The sequence below is a fragment of the Dasypus novemcinctus genome, chromosome 1, assembly GCF_030445035.2.
Source record: "Dasypus novemcinctus isolate mDasNov1 chromosome 1, mDasNov1.1.hap2, whole genome shotgun sequence".
NCBI classification, from domain to species: domain Eukaryota; kingdom Metazoa; phylum Chordata; class Mammalia; order Cingulata; family Dasypodidae; genus Dasypus; species Dasypus novemcinctus.
The window spans coordinates 16,698,941-16,719,752 of record NC_080673.1 but is presented as its reverse complement, the minus strand read 5'-3'; the positions used below and the strand labels follow the sequence as shown (position 1 = coordinate 16,719,752).

Below are 20,812 nucleotides of genomic sequence, written 5' to 3'. Positions count from 1 at the left end.
TAAATAAAGTAAGTCAGCTTACCCCCCAGTTCAAGAGCTATTTGTATAGAAAGTTGCAAAAAATTTTGTCATACTTTCATTCCTTCACCCAAATCCCAGTGACAATATCGTAGAGCCCTTCAGATTATATGCAGACATTAACTTCAGAGGCATAGGATTTTGTCTTTATACTGTACATCGAGATCAGCCACCAACAGCGTATGTGGCCGGCTTAAGTTGACTTCCACCACGCCCTCCTCTTTCACCTGTGAGAGTGCCAGTTTAGAATATAATCCCTGCCTCTCTCCACACGCACACTCACAGACTTTCCTATTGTCATATGCCCCGACCGCTCTCCTTGGGGTCAACATATAGATATATGACCGCCACCCCACAGAACGCTCAGCATGCCAGAAGAATAAAGTGTCCCCTAGGCCATTTAAATCATACAACAGCCTTCTAGGGGCCACAATTCTGTGCCACCTAGGTGTGTTGTATATATTAGTTAACTTAGTGCCTTACACTCACATTATGGAGATGCATCACTCCTACATTACAAATGATGAAAATTGAGGCACAGAAAAAGGTCATAACCTGCCCAATCTAACCCCTGGTCCAAAGTATGATTTACCACTGTACCACATCATGAAAATATGTCAGCTTCTTGAGATAAAAACAGCTTAACTTGCAAATGCCATTATGAACTGTTAGGAGTGTTCAGATTTTTATTTGGATGAAATTTCATCCTACTGAATATTGCTTAAAAGTAAATTACTCATCAGCAAAAACATCTTCAAAGTGTTGTGATGGTCTGCTTCTAATTAATGTCAATGATGTGCTCTTTCCAAGTGCAGCCATGGCGCCCCAGAGCAGTCAAACCCTCATTGTTCAAGAAGGTAGTTTCTTATTTCGATTATTTGTCTTATAAGTCAAAAACTGAAGTCTAACATAGACGAAAGGAGTCACTCAAGTAAATTTTGCAAGTGAAGAAAATGGGGGGTCTCCGGAAGGCCTAGAAACAGGGCTTCACTTGCTGCTGCAACTTTCCCAGAATCTCTCCCCACTTCTCTGTGCTAGCTTCAGTCCCTCCAGCAGACTTTCTTTTCACCCCTCAGACATGGGCACGGACAGCCTTAGACTTTGATTTTCTCCTTCACCACCAGAAAGGTAGTTCCAATTTGATGCAATCCCAGGAAAGGGCACCAAATAGCCTGTTCTCATGTATGTCCCCCCCAGGACCATTAGGAAGGTGGTATGACTGATCATCCAAATGAGGGGCAAAAGAGAATCACAAGTTTGGATATTTCTCTAAAAGAAAGGCATTTTATAGAAGATCTCTTTTTTTTTTTTAATTGAGATTTTTATTTAGTTTCAGCAAATAGAGAAATCCAGCAAATTAGAATTATAGACATATGGAAATATGGTAAAGCAGACATTTTGCTTCCAATGTATAGCTTAGCTTCTAAGCTAAGCTATAGAATTACAAGTTAGGGGAAATGGTAAATTATGTCCTTAACCATAATATTTTACCTAAGGAAGCAAATGGATGATGCTCAAGTCCATTTTTCCTGTCCAAGACTTAATGTTTCAAATCAACTGCAAACAAATGATATCTGGTTTTGGTCCCATTCCACCCCAATCACTGCCTTTAAGACTGCTTAGTATTCCTGTACACACAAATCCTGCACTCCTGTGAGTAGTCATCTTATCGACAATATGTACTCTGAAGCCAGCCAGACCCCCTGAAGCTTGTTAAATGCAAGACAGTTTGGGCACATTTTTTTATACTGACATTACAGAGCACTTCTTACTTTGAAAGTATCCCAAGTACATGGCTCAAGAAACTAGAGCTCTTTCCCCTAAGACTAGAAACCACCATGTCCTCATAAAAGACTCTAGGTACACTTTGAAATTTCTTTTTTTTTTACGATATTCTGATCACCAAAAAGATGAAAGTCAGAAAAGGTCAAATAACTGTTTCTTTTTTCTCCTTGGTTCAAAAATAATCTCAATACCCAGGGTTCTAAAAATAAAGCGAAGCAATTGTGCTTATGGGTGCATCATCCCATCATTACTCTTTTTAGAGCAAGTCAGGCCAAAGGTTCTGTTTTGACTGCATCTATTCCAGGAAAGCAGTTTAGTTGCAAACATGGCCTTTTCAACCTCTACATACCAACGCTTTTCAAGTTAAAAGCTAATATTTTAATTTTTAGAGAGATGGTAAAATGGGTGACTATCTTGTCTTAAGTTTTCCAACCTCAACCTACGTAAGTCTTACAATTAGAAAATTATTTTCCAGTCTCAGAAACTTAATGACTTGTTTACCTAGAGCATGTTGTATTTTTAGCATCAGTCATTTCTTTATTCTCTAACAAACCAGTGATGACTGAAAATAAGCTTAAGATAGCTCCACTTAAAATTTGTACTTGAATGTATTAGAGATTACTGTTTTTATTTTTAATGGCAGGTACAGAATGAACTACCATTGACTAATACTATTATCTGAACTTAATCTTTCTTTTGTGTCAATAAATGTGTCAATTACACATTCCCTCATTCAACATATACTTACTGAGCACCTACTCTGTGACAGGCACTCTTCTATGTGTCTAACGTATATCACACAACAAAAGAGACAAAGATCCTTGCCTTTGTTGGGGGGCAGGTGGTGGAGAACAAACAATAAACATTAAAAGTTAATGAAGTTATCTACTGAGTTGGAAGGTGGTACATGTTGTAAGGACAGAAGCAGAGCAGAATGATGCGGACAGAATGTGGAGGATGAGAAGATATTCAGGGAAAACCTTACTGGCAAGAGGATACCGGAGCTAAGACTTTAAGAGATGAGCAAGTTAGCCATGTGGAGATCTGGAAGAGGAGAGTTCCAGGCAGAGGGAGCCGGCGGTGCAAAAGCCTTAAGGAGACAGGGTATCCTGCATATTAGAAGAATACCAAAGAAGCCAGGAGCGCGCAAGCGAGAGCAGGGGAGGGGAGAATAGCAGGAGATAAGGTTGGAGAGAGCAAGGTTTAGAACTGAATGTTTTATTCAATTTTTTTTTTGAAAATTTCATCCTCTGTTTCCATATAGCATATTAAGCTTCATCTTACACCTGATAATAATGTTTGTGATCCTCCTGACAATGAAATTCTTACTGAAGCTAATTTCATATCCCAAGTAACCAGTATAATCGTATGCTTCCATTCAATTTAACATTCTCTACATTCCAGTTATGGCTGATATTGAAAGGTGATTAGAAAAATAAGGCAAGCATTCAATTATTGAGTCAATTTGAGCTACATTATGAAAAAGTACCCTGTGTTCATTCATGGGTAAAATAATATTGCTTTACAATATATGTATGGTGTCAAAAGAAGACACATTATTTGTAAATTGAAAACGTTTTCTCCAAGCCTTAGATATTTAAGTATGGCAGTGCCATACATGTTTTTTAAAATATCACATTTTACTAGCAGTAAATGTCTGTTAAAAATATAAACCATTTCAAAACAAATATAGAATTTAATAAATGCCACAACAATTGTGCTTTCCTACAGAATTGTTTTCACACTGTTAAGTATACACATCTCTGATGAGTAAAGATTTGTATATTTCTACTGAAAAGGCATTTTTATTATATAATTGAAAAAATAAAGAAGGGTATGCTGATACTGCTGGTATAGAAAAACAGCTATAAGCTATGGAACAATTGGCTTGGTGTACTTATGATGGAAAAAAGCTGGTGCTGAGGTTGTATGAAATTCCATTAAAATGTGAAAAGCTTTAGGGTCCCTAAATAAAGAGAAGTATGAGTAAAATTAAAATAAGAGGAGATCATATTTATCTATTCAACAAATATTTATTGAGTATCTTTTATGGGGTAAGCTTTTCACTAGTAGCTGGGGATATAATAGTGAACAAAATAGTTATGGAATTTTTTAAACAAATCAATTTGATTGATGCATATTAATAAAGCATACAATTCATCCAAAGTGTTCAATCAATGGGATTTGGTATAATCACATCATTGCGCATTCTTCATTTCAGTCATTCTTAGAGCATTTTCATTATTCCAATTATAATAATTTTTCTAAAACTACAACAAACAAAAAACTCATCACCTCTCAATCTCTCTATGCTTCTCATGTAGTACATAGCTGTTATTCTGTTTTTGTTTTTCTAGCTTATTTGTATTTATATTTTATATAGATGGAGTCAAGCAGTATATAGTACCTTGTGTCCAGTTTCTTTCCCTTAGTATATTTCCTTTTTTTTACCCCTAATGGAAGATTATTAATATACTAATGTATACTACTGCTCATAGTTTGCTTGGTTGTATTTTTGTCTGAGTGTAACATTTTATAACATTAATATGCACTTGTTCAGCTTCCTAGAAAAACAGTCATATATGCAATATCACCCATATCCATATTTCACATGCAGTAGCACTATGCTATACAGTCCCATGTTACATTTTTTAGCTCTCCTTCTAGTAATACATATGACCTTAGACTTTCCCTTCCAACCACCGACATGCCCATATAATAGTACTGCTAGTTACAAACATTATGATGTGCTTCCACCTTTTCTATTCATTTCCAAAGATTAACAACCTGTTTTACCAGTTCTGCAAAGATTAACCTTCAGCTTTCCATTCTCTAACCTCATTCTATTTTCTTGTGGCCTATATCTAGTTATTAACTCCATGAGTTTGCACAATATAATTAGTTCATAATAGTGCAATCATACAGTATTTGTCCTTTTGTGTCTGACTTGCTTCACCCAACATCCTCCAGGTTCACCCACGCGGTCATATGCTCATGACTTCATTTTTCCTTACAGCTGAATAATATTCCTTTGTGTTTATACAATTTGTTTATCCATTCATCAGTTAAAGGACACCTGGATTGTTTCCATCTTTTGCCAATTGCAAATAACGCTGCTGTGAATATTAGTGTGAAAGTGTCTGTTCATGCCACTTCTTTCAGTTCTACCAGTAGTGGTATTGCTGGATCACGTGGCAAATCTATATTCAAACTCCTTACGAGCTGCCAAACAGTCTTCCACAGTGGCTGTACCATGTTATATTCCCACCAACAGTGAATAAGTCTTCCTATTTCTCCACACCCTTTCCACGCTTGTAGTTCTCTTTTTACTAGTGACCATTCTAATAGGTGTGATGATATCTCATTGTAGCTTCAATTTGCCTTTCCCTAATTGCTAGTGATGTTAAACATTTTTCACGTGTATTTTCACCATTTGTATTTTTTCTTTGTACAAAAGTCTATTCAAATCTTTTGCCCATTTTTTGATCAGGCCATTTGTCTTTTTATTGTTAAATTGTAGAATCTCTTTTTATATCATGGATATTAAACCCTTATCAGATATGTGATTTCCAAATATTTTCTCCCAGTGAGTTGGCTACCTTTTCACTTTCAACAGTGTTTTGAGGTGCAAAAATGTTTAATTCTAAGGAGGTCACATTTATATATTTTTTTTCTTTTGTTTTCTCATGTTTTGGGTGTGAGATCTAAGAAACTACCACCTACCTACCACAAGATCATGAAGATGTTTACCTGGATTTCTTCCTGTAGTTTTTATAGTCCTGGCCTTTATATTTAGGTCTTTGATTCATTTTTAGTTGATTCTTACATAAGGAATGAGATAGAGGTCCTCTTTAATTATTTTTTTAATATATATATTTTAAAAATATACTTAGATTACACAAAATGTTATGCAAAAAATATAAGAAATTCCCATTTGTCCCAATCCCCACACCTCCCACCCTTCCCCAATTTAACAACTTCTTTCATTAGTGTGGTACATTTATGGCAATTGATGAACACATTTTGAGCATTGCCACTAAGCATGGATTATAGTTTACATTGTAGTTTATACTCTCTCCCACCCAATTCTGTAGGTTATGGCAAGATTTATAATGGCCTATATCTGTTGTTGCAATGTCATTCAGGACAATTCCAAGTCCCGAAAATGCCCCCACATTATACCTCTTTTTCCCTCTCCCTGTCTTCAGCACCTCCAGTGGCCACAGTCTCCATATCAATGATAAAATTTCTTCCATTGCTAGAATCACAATAAGTCTATAGTAGAACACTAGTAAGTCCACTCTAGTCCATATTTTATTCCCCAATCCTGAGGATTCTGAGATGGTGATGCCCACTCCACCTCTAATTGAGAGGGGGCCTCAATCCTATATGGCTGATGGATGAGACTCTTGCTTGCCATTATAAACTCTTTCAGTTCCTTGGTGTGATGGTTATCCATCCTCACCTCCATGTTACTTGTCCTGGATGAGTCCAATGAACTGGAGAATGGATGTTGCAACTTTGCTGGGGCTCAGGGCCCAGCTAGCACATGGACAATCCCTCTTCATTCTTTTGGTTATGGATATCCAGTTATCTCAGCACCATTTGTTGAAGAGAGAGTTTTGTCCCAGAAAAGTGGACTTGGTATGTTTGTCAAAAACTAGTTAGCCATAGAGGTGAGAATTTACTTCTGGATTCTCAGTTCTATTCCATTGATCAATGTGTCTATCTTTATGCCAATCCTATGCTGTTCTGACTACTACAGCTTTGTAATGTGGTTCAAGTTCAGATAGTGAGAGTCCTCCTACATCGCTCTTCTTTTTTAGGATGCTTTTGGCTATACAGGTGCACTTTCCCTTTCAAATAAATTTGGTAATTGCCTATTCTATTTCTGTAAAGTAGGCTGTTGGAATTTTTATTGGTATGTCTTTGAATCTCTAAATCAGTTTGGGTAGGATTGACATCTTCATGATAATTAGTTTTCCAATCCATAAACATGGAATGTCTTTCCATTTGTTTAGTTCTTCTTTGATTTCTTTTAGTATTGTCTTGTAGTTTTCTGAATATAGGTCCTGTACTTCTTTGGTTAAATTGATTCCTAGATATTTGATTCTTTGTTGCTATTGTAAATGGAATTTTTTTCCTGATTTCCTTCTCAGATTGTTCGATACTAGTGCACAGAAACATTACTGATTTTTGCATTTTGTTTTGTATCCTACAACTTTGCTGAACTCATTTATTGGTTCAAGTAGCTTTGCCATAGACATTACAGAATTTTCTAAATATAGGATAATGTCATCTGTGAATAGTGAAAATTTTACTTACATTTCTTTACAGATGACTTGTCTTTTTTTTTTCTTGTCTAATTGCTCTAGCTAGAGTTAGTTTTTCTAACACAGTATTAAATAACAGTAGTGACAGTGTACATCCTTGTCTTGTTCTCTATCTTAGAGGGAAAGCTTTCAACATTTCCCCATTTAGTACAATGTTAGCTGTGGATCTTTCATATATGCCCTTTATCATATTAAGGAATTTTCCTTCTATTTCTATCTTACAAGGTGTTTTTATCAAGAAAGGATGCTTGATTTTGATGACATCTTTGCTGCATCAACTGAGATGATCATATGGTTTTGTTTTGTTTTGTTTTGTTTCAGGTCAGTAAAAAGAATTTATTGAAAAATGGGGGAAAGAACAGAGTTTGCTGAGAAATGGAAGAGAAAGATGGAAATACACACCAATATTTGGTGCGGGCTCCTCTAAGCAGAGAAAGCATGCTCTGCCTTGTGTGATTACCTTTTAAACTGTTAATTATTCCTTCCCCTTGCTAAGGGGATGGACCCTAGCTGTTATTGGTTATCCCACCAACTGTGAAAAACAATGGGATGGCCTGTTTGGAATACCCAGGGTCCAGGGGAGGTCCTGGGAAGAGAAACTGGGACCTCAAGGTTAAAACCAAAGTCTCAGCAAGATGTTGCCATCATGTTGTCTGTGGGCCGTGTTGTCTGTCAGCCATGTTGTGGCTCCTCTTCTCATTTCCCTGGCTAACTTGCCTCAACTCTCCCCTCAGAGAATTCATTCCTTTATTCTTTAGGGAGTCTGAGGAGTGATGATTATTCTGTAGTTATTTCCTGCTGATTAGGGCAGTAGTCTCTGCCTGACAGTACATAAACTTCTCTGGCTATTGTATTAAGGTTGAGAGAAGGTGGGTCCAACATTATGGTTGGAACTGGTGGAAATCCCCACATAACTAATATCTTGTTTTGGATGAGATTGATTCTGGAAGAAATAAACTTAGAATTTTGAAGATACATGGCCCCACCAAAAGGATAAAGAAGATGATGGTAGAAGTGAACCCAAAAAGGGGGCCAGCTGTGACATACTGGACCATGAGAGTGAGAAGGTCAGGTGCCCTCAGAGACATCCCCCTGAAGTCGGTGGGCTTCATCTTGCAGGTTTTGAATGCTGTCTAGGACTCTTCCAGGGAATTTATGTGGAAACAGCATTTTTTTCTTGAAGGTGGGTGGGGACTCACAGATAAAAAACATGGCAAAGGACAGAGTTGAGAGTTTTGGATGCTGGAACCCTGGGAAGTAAACACAAAGGAGAAGAGCATAGAGGAATACAGACAGCTTCTTAGACACAGGAGAGGTCCTGGGAAGAGAGAGGAGCCATTTGCTTGAGAGTTCACAGCTGCCCTTGTGGAAGGAGCAGAGCAGCTGAGTCCAGAGAGAATTGAACCCGAGGAGAGAGGCAAAGCCTAGAGAGCCTCAGAGTCTACCGCTGATCTTGTGGAGAAAACAAAGCAGTTGAGCCAGACATAAATGAGTCCTGGGGGAGAGAGAAGACATCCCACCCTTCAGCTGATATTGGAAGAAACTGGGACCATGGAACCTTAAGAGGAAGAAGGCTGAACATCAGCAGCCATCTTGCTCCAACATGTGGCAACAGACTTTGGTGAAGGAAGTAATTTATCCTTTATGACTTGGTAACTGTAAGCTTCTACCTCAAATAAATACCCTTTATAAAAGCTAACAGATTTCTGGTATTTTGCTTCAGCACCCTTTGGCTGACTAATACAGTGTTAGCTGTCCTAGAACTTCTAAGGCACATTTAGTTTCTTCTGTGCTGTTAGTTAGCTCTAGGGAGAGATTGTAATAGATAATGGGGTTTGGTATAAATTGCCAATCCCAGTTTTCCATGGTGATAGTTATGTTTAAGACAGCTAAAAGAGGGGAAGAGAAGAGGCATTTCCCTTTTAGTTATTGTATAGCGAGAGACTACAGGAAATGAAAGCAAACAAGATTTCATAAGAGGTGTCTTGGCTTGACATCCCCCTAGCAATAGGTGTTTGGACTAGAGTTAGAGGGAACAGCTGGCTTTGACACAGACACTACTTCATTTCTTGAAGAGGTGTTTTAGGCCATCCAATGACTGGCACTTGTACATTCTGTCAGGTTCTTCTGGTGAGCTGGCACTTCCTTGGGCAGCTGGCTTCATTCAGGATAAGTGCACCAAGCTGGCAATTCCTTTAACTTTAACAGCAGTCTCCTATAGGGATCAGGGAGGACCACTCACTTATGTTTCTCCTGACAATGGCTCACCAAATGAAGATGGGGAAGTGCTGGATTCCTCCAGGTTCTTGGCTATGTTGTACAAATGGATTTAAGAACACGCCAGTTTAGTTAGGCCAGTTAAAATAATTTATTGGGAAATTGGGGTAAGAACAGAGCTTGCAGAGAAATGGGAGAGAAATACGAAAATATACAACAAGATTTGGTGCAGGATCCTCTAGGGAGAGAGCACCAATCATGTCGCTTTTTTCCTTCAATTTTTTAATGCGGTGGATTTGCTTGTGTTGAACCACCCTTGCATACAAGGAATAAATCCCACTTGGTCATAGTGTACAAGTCTTTTGATATGCTGTTGGATTCTATTTGCAAGTATTTTGTTAAGAAATTTTGCATCTATGTGGTTAGAGAAATTGGTCTGTAATTTCCTTTTCTCGCAGTATCTCTATCTGGCTTTGGTATTAGGGTGATGATGGCTTCATAAAATCTGTTAGGTAATTTTCCCTCTCTTTAATTTTTTGGAAGAATTTAAACAGGACTGGTCTTAATTCTTTTTGAAACACTTGGTAGAATTCACCTGGGAGCCATCTGGTCTTCAACTTTTCTTTATTGTGAGATTTTTGATGATTTTTTTCAATCTCTTTAAATATGATTGTTTTGTCAAGTTATTGTATTCCTTGTAGAGTCAATGTAGGTTATGCATTTCTACAAAGTTGTCCATTTCGTCTAAGTTGTCAAATGTGTTTAGTTATGGAATATGATACTCCAACAAGACACTAAGCAAATCATACATAAAACATTTGTAATCATTTAATTATAGCTATCTCCACTTGAAAGAAATCTCCATGTGTTCAGAAATTTGAATCTGTCACTCACTGTAGCCCCAGCACCATGAATAATGCCCAACATGTAGTAAGTGTTCACCACATATTGGTGACTCAATTAATGAACTATATGAAAGAGAAGTACAGGATGGAATCACAGTATGAAACAGTAGTCCTAGCCAAATCCAAGAATTCAGTTGTGACAGTTAAGCTGAAATGTGGAAAACAAATGGGAAAAGGGTAAAGAAAGAAGAGAGGGAAAGGTGAATTTCCTTTAGAAAAATTAGATTTAGGAGAAGGTCCTGAGAAGGAAACCTTGATACTTTCTAAGGAATTGAAAATAGAACAGGGACAGAGAATTTTCGCTGCATTTTCAGGTTGTGAAATAATTCTTTATGATACCATTATGGTGGATGCATATATTACAGTTAATGCATGGCATTGGAAACCTTATGGAGGAGATTTAACTTTGCACAATGAGCAATAGAAAATCACTGAAAGATTTTATGCTCCGATATATGTTTGAAGAGATCACGTTTGTAATATGGAAATGAATTAAATTCTAGGGTTCTATAGATTTTTTTAACAACACTGAGTTTAACATTTTTAAAATCTAGACAGAAGTTTCATGAATTTGACTTAGCAATTTTAAAAAATTCTGATGGGAAGAATATTTATGCTGGGTTATTGATAGGAGCCATGAATTTCAATTCAATGGAGATTGTGGTAGGCAGAATTCTAAAATGACCCTTCCCATGATTAAGTTATATTACATGACAAAGGGGATTTTGCAAGTGTAATTAGGGTTACTAATCAGTTGACCTTAATATAGGGGGACAATCAATCCTGGTGGCCTTAACCTAATCACATGATCCTTTAAAGCAGAAAGCTTCCTCCAGCTGGCAGCAGAAGAGGAAGTTAGAGGGAAGTGGACTTGGCCCAATGGATAGGGTGTCCGCCTACCATATGCGAGGTCCGCAGTTCAAACCCCGGGCCTCCTTGACCCGTGTGGAGCTGGCCCATGCACAGTGCTGATGCGCACAAGGAGTGCCGTGCCACGCAGGAGTGTCCTCCACTAGGGGAGCCCCATGTGCAAGGAGTGTGCCCCATAAGGAGAGCCGCCCAATGCAAAAGAAAGTGCAGCCTGCCCAGGAATGGCACCGCGCACACGGAGAGCTGACACAACAAGATGATGCGACAGAAAGAAACACAGATTCCCGGTGCCACTGATAAGGATAGAAGTGGTCACAGAAGAATACAGCGAATGGACACAGAGAGCAGACAATGGGGCCGGGGGGGAGGCGAGAAATAAATACATAAACCTTAAAAAAAAAAGGCGGGGGGGGAGTTAAAAAGGTTCCAGTTGATATGAGGGAGGTTCTCCATTGCTGAAATGGAAAGAGCCAGGGGACAAGTACTGAGAACAGCCTCTAGGAGCTGGCAACAGTCACAAGCCAATAGCCAGCAAGAAAACAGACACTTAGTCCTACAACCTCAAGGAACTGAATTCTGCCACAACCTAAATGAGCTTAGAGGCAGCACATTGACCTCAACTTTGTGAGACTCTGAATGGAGAACTTAGTGAATCAGCAGGGATTTCTGACCTACAGAACTGTGAAATTATAAATTTCTGTTATTAAGTTACTAAGTCTATGAAAATTTGTTATGCAACACTAGAAACCTGATATAGAGATCTTTAAACACTGCTTGTGCCTGGCTATTTTAAAAGCGACTCTCTTTAAAGAATTAGTTAGAATTTTATCTCTGTGTCTACTAGGTTGTTTTGGCATATCTTAGAAAGGAAAGCAATGATGATCTATTTAACTTTCTCCTCTGGCAGTTCTCACCCTGGCAAACACTCGAATGAAAAAAGCATTGAGCATTTTTTAAAGCAGTTTTATTGAGAAATATTCACATTTCGTACAGTCTATCCAAAGGGTATAATCAATGGCCTTTAGTATAATCACAATGTTGTGCATTCATCACCACAAAAAAAATTTTGGAACAATTACTTTACTCCAAAAAGATTAATTAATTAATTAATTAATTAATTAAAAAGTGTAAAAATAGCCAGAAATAGCCGCTATGTACAACAGGAGAAGAATAGAGAAATTGAGAGTTGATGGCTTTTGTTTCTTTGTCTGTTTTTCATGTATTATTATTATTGAAATAATGAAAATGTTCTAATAATTATTGAAATGATGAATACACAAATATGCAATTATACCAAATACCTTTAATTGTACACTTGGATGGAGTGTATGCTTTATTAACATGTATCAATAAAATTGATTTGCTAATTCTACCCAAATTGACATACAGATTCAGGGCAATTCTAATGAAAATTCCACCAGCATTTTTTAAGCAAATGGAAAACACAATTATCAAATTTATCTGGGAGGGAAAGGGGCCCCAAATAGCCAGAAACATCTTAAAAAAGGAAAAGTGAAGTTGGAGGACTCTCACTTCCAGACTTTAAATCATATTGCCTAGCTACAGTAGTAAAAACAGCACGGTATTGGCATAAAGATAGACACATAGACCAATGGAACCAAATTGATGGTTCAGACACAGACCCTTCACATCTACGGCCAAGTGATTTTAGACAAGCCTGTCAAGTCCTCCCAGTTGGGGCAGAACAGTTTATTTAACAAATTGTGTTGGAAAAACTGGATATCCAATGCCAAAAGAAAGAAAGAAGACTCCTACCTCACACCTTATACAAAAATTAATTCAAAATGGATCAAAGACCTAAATATAAAAGGAAGTACAATAAAGCTCCTAGAAGAAAATGTCGGGAAACATCTTCAAGACCTGGTGGTAAGTGGTGGTTTCTTAAACCTTACACCAAAAGCACAAGCAATACAAGAAAACATGGATAAATGGGACCTCCTCAAACTTAAACATTTCTGTGATTCAAAGGACTTCATCAAGAAGGTGAAAAGGCAGCCCAGTCGATGGGAGAAAATAGTTAGAAACCACTTATCTGATAAGGGTTTGATTTCCATTCTCTATAACAAGATCATGCAACTTAACAATAAAAGAGCAAGCAGTCCAATTTAAAAATGGGCAAAAGATTTAAATAGACATATCTCCAAGAGGAAATACAAATGGCCAAAAAGCACATGAAAATTGTTCCATATCACTAACTATTAGGGAAATGCAAATTAAAACAACAATGAGATATCATCTAACACCACATAGAATGGCTATTATTTAAAAAACAGACGACAATAAGTGTTGAAGAGAATGTGGAGAAATAGGAACACTCCTTCACTGTTGGGGGAGTGTAAAATAGTGCAGCCTCTGTGGAAGACAGTTTGGCAGTTCCACAGGAAGCTAAATATAGAACTGCCATATGATCCAGCAATTCCTCTACTAGGAATATATCCAGAAGAACTAAAAGCTATGACATGAACAGACATCTGCACACCAATGTTTATAGCAGCACTGTTCACAATTGCCAAAAGATGGAAACAACCCAAGTGTCCATCCACCAATAAATGGATAAACAAAATGTGATATATATGTATGATGAAATACTATGCTGCAATAAGAAGAAATGAAATTGGGACATATGTGATAACATGGATGAGTCTTGAAGACATTATACTAAGCAAAGTAAGCCAGACACAAAAGGACAAATATTGCATGGTCTTATTAACATGAACTAAATACAAAAAATAAACACATGGAATTAAAACCTAGAGTATAGGTTTTAAGGAGATAAGAGGAGGGTTGAGAAGAACTATGGATGCTTAAAGTACATAGAAGTTTTAATTAACTTGACTATAAAAGTGTGGAGATGGATAGAGTTGAGAGTAACACATTATAGTGAGTAACAATTGGTTTTTAGATGGGATTGTGACTGAAAAATGTAGTGTGGGAAATTAAATGTCCATAGAAAGAAAGCTAAAGAATAATCTAGGGACTGAATAACACAGTGAACCCAGAGGCGGTTGAGAATTGTGGTTTAGGGTACAAATGCAAGAGAGTCCTTCTCTTAGCTAGAGCAGATGTACATCACCACTGCAGGGTGATGGGAATATGGAGAAACATGGGAAAACGACAATTGGTCTGATCTATAGACTGTGGTTAACAGAAATACCATAACATTCTTGCATTAATGCCAAGCTATACTGTGTTGATAATGGAGGTGTATGGAAAAAGTGTGCCAAATACATGCTATGGACCATGATTGGTGGTAATAGTCTGATGATATTATCTTATAATCTGTAACAAATGTTCCACCAGGGTGTGGAGTTGTATGGGAAGTCCACACATCTGTATGATTGTTTTGCAAGTTCACAATATTTGTAACAAAAATACATTTTTTTAAAAATAGTATGGGTTGGAGGAAAAATACACCAAATGTAAGATATGTAATATAGTTGGTAGTAATATTTTGACAGTGCTCTTGCATAGTTTGTAACAAATGTTTCACACCAATGCAAAGAGTTGGTGGAGGGGTGATGTATGAGACCCCTATGTGATGTTATGTATATTTATTTTGTAAGTTCACAATCTTTACTATACACTTATTGTTTATGTGTTTTCATGTATGAATGATATACTTCAATAAAATTTTTTAAAAATTAAAAAAATAGCATTTACTTCTTTTGCCCCCTTTCTAAGTATTCTCCAAGACTACATGAACCAAAAAATAGATTAAAGCCAGAAAATATGAGGCACTGCCTCAGGCCTTGGCCCCACATCTTGCCCTTGCTTGTTACCATCCTCTAGGCCTGCAGACAGATTAGTCACCTTCACCAATTAATGGTAGCAAGGTGATCACCTTTCTTATGAAAAAGAAGTGTGGTCCCACTAGGAGTCATAACTTGGTAGTGTGCCAAGTAATATGCTCTCTTGTAGGAAAAAGACCATAGGGAACCCTAGGACTATCACTACCCACAATAGGATGAGATGACATCTGTAGGTGAGCCATACATTTTGGCTATCTGGGTCAGCAGTTCAGGTTTATCATGCTTTGGAAATACGTAACTTCAGTTACTATTGCAGCATAGTGAAGCACTCAAAAATGTAGTGGTATAAAACAACCACTTCATAATGCTCATGGATTCTGTGGATCCCAAATTTGGACAAGGCACAGAGAGCTAAGGGGGACTTAGTAGCTGTTGGCTGAAATCATTTGGAGACATCTTCACTCACATGTCTGGAATTTGATGCTGGCTCTCGCCAAGGACCTCACCTGAGGCTGTTGACCTGAGCACCTTCACATGGCTTCTCATGTGGCCTGGGATTTTCACAATGGTGCAGCTTCAAGGAGTCAAATTTCTTTATGTGGTGGTTCAAGGATCCAAAAATGAGTGTCTCGGTGGACAACGCAGGAGTTACATTGCCTTTCAGACCTAGCCTGTGTCAATTCTGCTGTGTTACACTGGTCAAAGAATCCACAAGCCCCCCAAATTCAGGAAAGGGAGCGTAGACCCACATTTTGGTGGGAAGGTGCTAAGGTCACATGTAGAAAAGCTTGTGCATTAGGAGAAAAGATGGTGTCCAATTTTGGAACATATAACTTCCCACACATATTATCTCAGAATCCCTGTACCTCAGTGCTTGAAAAGATTTTGCATCTGATAGCACAGGAGTCAAGAGACTACAGCCCCTGTTTTCATAAATGAAGTTTTATTGAAACATAGCCACTCCTATTCATTGGCAAAGGGGAGTAGTTGAAAAAGAGACCGTATGACCCACAAAGCCTAAAATATTTACTATCTGGGCCATTACAAAGTTTGTTGACCCTATATATAGAATATTCGTTGAGCACATGGTCTCTGAAGTCAGACTACTAAGATCCAAATCTCAGTTCTGATGGTAGCCAGTTATGTGTCTTTGGGCAAATTATTCAACCTCCCTAGACTATTTAATCAGGGAAATAGTAACATCCATCATTGGGTTGTAAGCATTAAATGAAATAATCCATGAAAAGTGCATAGTAAGCATACATAAATGTTAGCTTTTATTATTAGAATTACCTTAATTATCAGCTACATCAGATGCCACCCAAAGCTATATGCTTTTCTCCAAAGTGTCATCTGCTATAGATTTCAACACCTCTAGTGATAGGAAGCCCATTTCATCTTTAATCATTCTTTTAGACAGTTCTTCCTTCCACTGAATTAAAAGCTGTCTCCTTATAGCTCTACCCTATTAAATCTAGTTCTTTCTAACTTGAGGTTCTCCAAAACATCCCTTCCAAATATGGGGCTCTTCAAATATTTGAAATTGTGCCTCTGAATGTTATCTTATCAATACTATACATCTCCAGCATTTCAATCGTTTATCCTAAAATACAGGAATTTCCATCCTGATAATTCCCCATAGAAGAGAATATAATGCAATTTCCCAGAAATTAGCATAAGATTTCAGGTTCAAGTACATCAGGATGCTTATTCCCAAAACTCTCCATGTTATGCCTGTGATGTGTGTTTTGTGCTACTCAATTTTTTTCTGCCTCATCCTGCTCTGGGAGCATTGTGCTCTTTTAGGTCCTGGCACAGGTCCTTATATTTATCCTTTTCACATTTAATCTATGTACACTTGAGATCTTTCCAGATGTTGATACTGTGTTTTAAAATGTCCACTGCTGCTACAGCTATAAATCATCCACACATATATCTGATGTCTTAATCCAAATGATTAATAAATGCCCTATCAAATTGAAATTTATACCTGGGAAGTCCTGAACTCATTTAAATCAACTGACTATTTGGTAATATTACACTGTCATAGCTTGGACTTCCAGTCACCCTTATCACTACTCATTCACTGACTAAGTAGTATCGTTCAGCATATCATTCCTCTTGGCAAAAAAAAAAAAAAGTTGAATGTGAATCTAAGTTAAGGAATGACAAACATTTCTCCTTCTCTCCTCTTATTTAACCTTTTTCTTACAATGAAAATAGCTAAATATTTAGTCTATATGAAGACAGTTTACATTTGCTAATTAGTCCTTTTATAGTAGTATTAATAATTTGTTATATAAAACCATAATTGCATGTCCATCTGAGTAGTCATGATGAAATGTAACCAATCAATGTTTGTTACTATATATAAGTATAACATCTTAACATTCTCCTTGATTTTGATATTTCCTGAGTCCACATCACTAAGCAATTACTTTTTGTACCTGAGAAAAGACAGGTACTTGGGAGAAATTAGAATGCAACTATGATTTAAAAGATTCATTCTGCTGCAAGTTTCAGAATCTAGATATAACTTAGTTTGTAACTCAAAGTCTATGTTCCTTAAATCATTCATCTATTTTAGCAATTCCATTTTTTATATTTTGTATTTTTAAATTCACATTTTAAAACCCAATGTTATTTACTTTCACAGCAAGATTATCAAAACAAATATCTGAATAAATAAGATATCAGACTGAGCCGTAAATGATGGCCCAATGCAATATTCATGATAAAATTATGGTGGAATTTTAAAAAGACTATGTGTTTCTATTGAAATAAAATTTTACTGAACTAGTACTTTCATTCTCTTCTTTTAAGAATCTATGTTTTTAAAATGTGATTTTCTTTCTTTCTGGTCAGTTTTAATGAATGGGAAGTATTGACTTCCAGACTTTAGGAAAGTTTAAGATTTTTTAAATAAATCTTGCCAGTAACTGTTTTGTGCCTGTGGAATACTCTGTCCTCTTTTGTTATATTTTTTCAATTTCCTTTCCTTAGGTTTGGATGTGTGGAGGAGAAATGTTTGATGTTCCATGTTCCAGAGTTGGTCATATCTACAGGAAGTACGTCCCTTATAAAGTTCCATCTGGAACCAGCCTGGCAAGAGTGAGTAACTGGGGATCAGAATTGTTCAAGCTTGATAGAACTTTCCATAGGTAGAGTCATCAGCCTCCCACATGTTATGATTCAAAGCACAGTCTGATAGAAACATCTGACTGAAATAAAACTCCTGCTACTGCTACCTGCCATTCCATTTGGCAGCCTTTGGTATATAGAGTTCCTATGTTGCTCTTTCAGTTCCATTACTTGGGAAGTGTTAATTATTATACAAATTCTAATTATTAATTGTTTGACTGCACTTCCACATACCTTATATTTATTCTTCACCGTGACCTCCTGAGGTTGGTATTCTTATCTTTATTTGGCAGATGAGCAAACTGAGGCTTAGAAAGGTTGCTTATTCATGCTGACACAAATGACAAATAGGAGAGCCAGGACCTAAGCTCAGGTCTTCTGAATAGACATCCAGTACTTCTTCTACCATTTGGAGAATGTGAGAAGTCAGATGGAGAAAGGGGTAAATGGGAGATAGGGGAAGTGGATGCCCAAACTCTGCATTCTTCACCTTTGTAATTCAGGTCAGCTCTGCCTAAAATTTAATGCCATCCTCAAAATTCCAAATTTGACCAAGTCCAAGATGTTTTTCAGTGTTGCTCTGAAAAAAAAAAAACGGTTCTCTTAGACCAGATGTGAGGATGCTTTTCTCTTCTGCCTTTTAGAGTGGCTTCATACATGTTGGAAAGCACTTACACAGTTGCTGAGGAGATAGTCACAATATCTTGTACAATTTCTCTGAGCTTTGTGTGTTACTTTCTTCATGGCTGGGTCAGTTTTATTTACCACAATTTGTACCTGCTACTGCTCAGATACCAGATCTAGAAAAAGGGTGCTTTACCACATCCCTTTGCAAATACTCCCCCAAGGAATCCAATCTTGAATTATCTTGGTTCTTCTACTGGTAAGTCTGCAATATATAACTATCAGAGTACTTCTTTATTAAGTTCAACTAGCTTTCAAAGCTTTTTTGAAAACAACAAAACGAGTTCATCAGGATTCATTAGAATAGCAATCCCACAAGGTTAGAGCTTTTTATCTATATCATTTGCTGCTGAAGTCCAGCACTTAGAGCAGTGCTTGGTAGACACTCAGTAAATATTTGTTGTAATTAGCCTGCTTACATACATCATATTATTCCTTCCACCCTCAAATAAATAATACGTTAGTAACATACTCCACTAAATATTTGTAAAAATACACTATTTGAAGAAACCAATCACAAAATCATAAATTGGTTAACAAGCTGCATCTTGGGTAAAGAAATATGGTTTAATTTATTCATAAGACATATGAATCTGAAAACTCATTTAGGAAAACAAGAAATCACAGGACGGTAAATGAACAGTTTTGAGCACATACTACAAATTAGCCATGTGGATATCATAAATCATAGCGGTTTAAAACACCCCAAAGGTAATGATGTTCTGTCATTTACCCACTCACATTCACCCATGTGCTCCCCAGTTTGATCCCCAACCTGAAACCTTCCTTTTGCAAGATGGGTGGTGTGTGTGCTTGGCTTGTCATCAAATGTAGAGTGTAAAAGCTGAATCCAAAAAGGTTTATTTTTGAAAAATAAAATTGTTCATATATTTTCAAAAAGAAATTAGGTACTTTCTCAAGGATTGTAAAATATAGGGAAACTAAGGTTAACACTCAAATCTTCCTGGTGGAAAAAAAAAAAAAGAATATATATTAAATGGAAAAAGTCCATAATTCTGAATGTTTTTAATCTTTTCCATTTAAACTTTACCTGAGGTCTCGTTTTTTTTTTTTAAACTGCTAGAGCAATCAGAAAGTCATAAATACTGATATTTAACTGTCACTTCAAGGAACACTTTACGATTTTTGAAATAAAAAAGTGTATTAAAATGAAAAACAATTCTGATATTTTCAGAAAAGCCTCATCTACCTTGCCATACCCTAAATCATTAACCCTACCTAAATCATCAAAAATGATGGGAGACTTTAAAGATGCCACAAAAGCAGGGGTAGAGTTACTTGATAGATAGTTAATCTTTCCAGGTTCATTTGTAGATACAGGTGAAGATGAAAACTTGGCCCCAAAGCTTGTGTTATTTTACAAAGCTGGCTTAATTCTTCAAAATTGTGCCTCCTTCATTTACATATATACGTACTTTATTATAGATTTCACCCATGTGGGTATCAGCTCACATAAACCTTCCTCTCCTCCCACCCCCACCCCCATTTCCTGTAAGCCGATCTTCCAGTCTCTGGATCTCTGAGACAGCTTGATTTGCTTAATTCATATCAGTGAGGTCATATAGAATTTGTCCTTCAATGCCTGGCTTGCTTCACTCAATATAAGGTCCTCAAGTTTCATTCATGTTATCCTGTGTGTTAGTACTGTATATATGTAAATCAGGATTCCAACAGATTTTCAAACAATATGCAAATGTTGAACAGCCTACAGTCCTCTAAACAGGATACTAGAGTTTGTTATAGAAACTAAATCCAAATAATTAGTTGTTTAGTGCCTTCTATTTACCTGTATTACAATCAAATTGGAAGAGACCAGATATCCACATGCAAAACCATTAGAGATCAATATAAGACAACAGATAATTCATCAAATCAATTGAAAAGATAAGTAAAGGTAAAAGGAAGGGGAGGAAGTGGTACCTTACCTGTGACTTTCTCCAAGTTAAAAGAATTGAGGGAAGCAGATTTGGCTCAACAGATAGAGTATCCACCTACCACGTGGGAGGTCTAGGGTTCAAACCCAGGTCCTCCTGACCCATGTGATGAGCTGGCCCACACACCGTGCTGA

General features: G+C 37.0%; 1 protein-coding gene across 2 annotated transcripts in view; it reads left to right on the top strand.

Annotated features, from left to right (window-relative positions):
- Nucleotides 1–20,812, top strand: part of GALNTL6 (polypeptide N-acetylgalactosaminyltransferase like 6) — a 1,335,131-nt gene that overhangs the window by 1,222,127 nt on the left and 92,192 nt on the right. For both annotated transcript variants that reach the window (XM_058308264.2, XM_058308217.2), the window contains exon 9: nt 17,902–18,009. In XM_058308264.2, the coding sequence (XP_058164247.1) occupies nt 17,902–18,009 (108 nt within the window). The remainder of the gene's footprint in view (nt 1–17,901; nt 18,010–20,812) is intronic.